Source organism: Penaeus chinensis, chromosome 6 (genome assembly GCF_019202785.1).
Source record: "Penaeus chinensis breed Huanghai No. 1 chromosome 6, ASM1920278v2, whole genome shotgun sequence".
NCBI lineage: Eukaryota > Metazoa > Arthropoda > Malacostraca > Decapoda > Penaeidae > Penaeus > Penaeus chinensis.
The window spans coordinates 2,718,036-2,720,535 of NC_061824.1; the positions used below are offsets into that span (position 1 = coordinate 2,718,036).

The window sequence follows — 2,500 nt, forward strand, 5'->3', positions numbered from 1 at the left end:
CTACAGTCAACCTTGCAGCTTTCTCTCGACGGTTCTTGTATATATGTATATGATATAAAGCGCGTGTGATTGCTCATCCACTTACGTAACTCGCCTCTCGCATAACGAGCGTTGCCAAGGTCGCTCGCGCTCTCGCCGCCGTCGTCGTCGTCCTCGTCGTCCTCGTCGTCTTCGTCTTCGTCTGTCACTGTCGCTTTCATCGTCGTCTTTAGAGCGATTGCCGATTGCAAGAATGCTTGTGCAATCGGGCCGTCGGCTCGGCTCGCTAAGACGGATCCTTGCTTATCGGGTGCCCTGCTAGGCGTTTCTGCCGTTTTCTTTAGTCATTTGTTTGATCTCTGAAGTATCCTTTGCTGCGAGGGTCTCCACTCAGTTTTTCTGGTGGCTTCTGTTTTTTTTCGATTTTTATACGACCGTTGTTGTTGTTGTTGTTGTTGTTGTTGTTGTTGTTGTTGTTGTTGTTGTTGTATTGTTGTTGCAGTTGTATTGTTTTGTTGTTGTTGCTGTTAACATCGTTGTCATTGTTATTGTTATTATTTCATTATTATTATTATTATTATTATTATTATTATTATTATTATCATATTATTATTATTGGGGGGGCTTTTACGCGTTGCTAGAATATATTTATTTTCCCTTGTTTTATCTTTTTTTATTTATCAACTCTTCTTTCTTTCTCTATTTGTTTACTTAAGTGTTACTGGGATGTCTTATTGCGTTCTTGTTTTTTTGTGATACTTATTCACATATTTGTTAGAGAGCGAGAAGTTGAAGAAGGAACGGATAAAGCTCAGATGAAAGAGAAATGAAAAAAGAGATATTCCACACCTTGTCTTTGGTATGTCCGTCCGTATGTCATTATATAAGTTGGGAGTGCATGCTTATGGGCGGTTCATTGGGTAAAATCTCTCTCTCTCTCTCTCTCTCTCTCTCTCTCTCTCTCTCTCTCTCTCTCTCTCTCTCTCTCTCTCTCTCTCTCTCTCTCTCTCTCTCTCTCTCTCTCTCTCTCGCTGTTCCTCCCACTTTCGCTTCTTCCCTCGTTTCTCTGCCCCCACCGCCAACCTCACGTTTTCCTCGTTTTCTCTCGTTTTAATGTGGCCTCGTTTGTTCTCTTTCTATCCCTTTCCTTCTTTCCCCGTCCTTCCCCCTTTCGCGTGCCCACCTAGGCGTACCTATCCCTTCGTCCGTCAGCTGTGCGGGAGTGGGAGTGTCGCGGCCGAGCCTGGGCTTGGAGTACTACCTGATGAGTGTGCGGGCTGGGGGGGGGGGGGGGTGGCCCGCACCTCGAAGCGGTTGCCATGCGGGATTTCCTTCCATGCCTTTTTCCCTCGTCGCGGCCGAGGGGGAGTCCTGGCGAGGCGTTCGGGCTGGTCTTTGGGCGGGTCGTGGGCGGCTTCGCTCGTGCTGAGGACGGGCTGGAGGTGGATGGGGTGTGGACGAGGTGGAAGCGACGAGGGTGGAAGCAGCGGCGTGTGTGTTCGCCTGGGGCGGTGAGCAGGCCGGCCACCACCGCCGCCGCCGCCGCCACTACGCTCACCTGGCCGCCAGTCAGTCAGTGGAGAGGCTTTCGGTGCGCCGGTCCTGCGCGCGTGTGCTCTGTGCGCTCCATGTCGAGCTCGGTGCCGTGCCGCGAGAGAGAGTGTCGAGTGTCGAGAGTGAAGTGTCGTTGTGGTGAGGTGTGGTGTCGCGCCCTGTCTTGGTGCGAGGCGGCGCCGTTCCCTTCTGCGAGGTGAGCGGGCCATGTAAGGCGCGTCGGGATGCCCAGTCGGGGGTTCTTCTCGCGGGCGGTGCACTCCAGCAGCTCCGTGAAGCCCGGGCCAGCCTCTCTGCCCGCCGCCCGCCCCCAGCCGCTCTACGCCGGGCCCCCGCTCCCCGCCTCCCCCCCGCCCAAGAACGGCTGGTGGGGGGTGCCGCCGTGGCTGCAGCGGGGCAGCAAGGGCCTCCCGCGCCACAACTCGGGCCCCATCCCGCAGGTGGCGCCGTCGGGCCCGGCCTCGTTCCCCGGCTCCCTTCCGGGCACTCTCCCCGGCGCCCTGCCCGGGACCCTGCCGGCGCGGACGTCGCAGCACCCCTACTACCTGCAGCAACACAAACAGCAGCAGCTGCTCGACAATAAGAAGCAGCAGAAGATCCAGCAGAAGCAGCAGCAGCAGCTCCTCCAGCAGCAGCCGCATCCCCACGGGGGAGGGTCCCATGCGGGGTCCCGGCCCCACACCCCCCGTGGACCCCATGACCCTTACGTCAACAATGGCCCGGACAACGGTCCCCACTCGCTGCCCTCCACGTGGCCCGGGCCGCTGCACCTCAGGGAACAGCAGCAGCAGCAGCAGCAGCAGCAGCAAAAGCACAACCACCACCTAGACCACAGGTTGCAGCCGCAGCTCCGGCCAGAGGAGCCTCCGGCCGAGCAGCATGAGCAGCGGCACAAGCAGCATCAGCAGCCTCAGCAGCACCAGCATCCGAGCGATGTCCCATCCGTCCCCGGAGGAGTCCAGCTGAG

At 57.1% G+C, this 2,500-nt stretch overlaps 1 protein-coding gene across 1 annotated transcript in view; it reads left to right on the forward strand.

Annotated features, from left to right (window-relative positions):
- Window positions 1-1,757: 1,757 nt before the first annotated feature.
- LOC125026649 (serum response factor homolog A-like) overlaps window positions 1,758-2,500 on the forward strand; it is a 935-nt gene continuing 192 nt past the window's right edge. Inside the window, exon 1 of the mRNA XM_047615229.1 lies at window positions 1,758-2,500. This exon is cut by the window's right edge and continues 7 nt beyond it. Within this exon, the coding sequence (XP_047471185.1) occupies window positions 1,758-2,500 (743 nt within the window).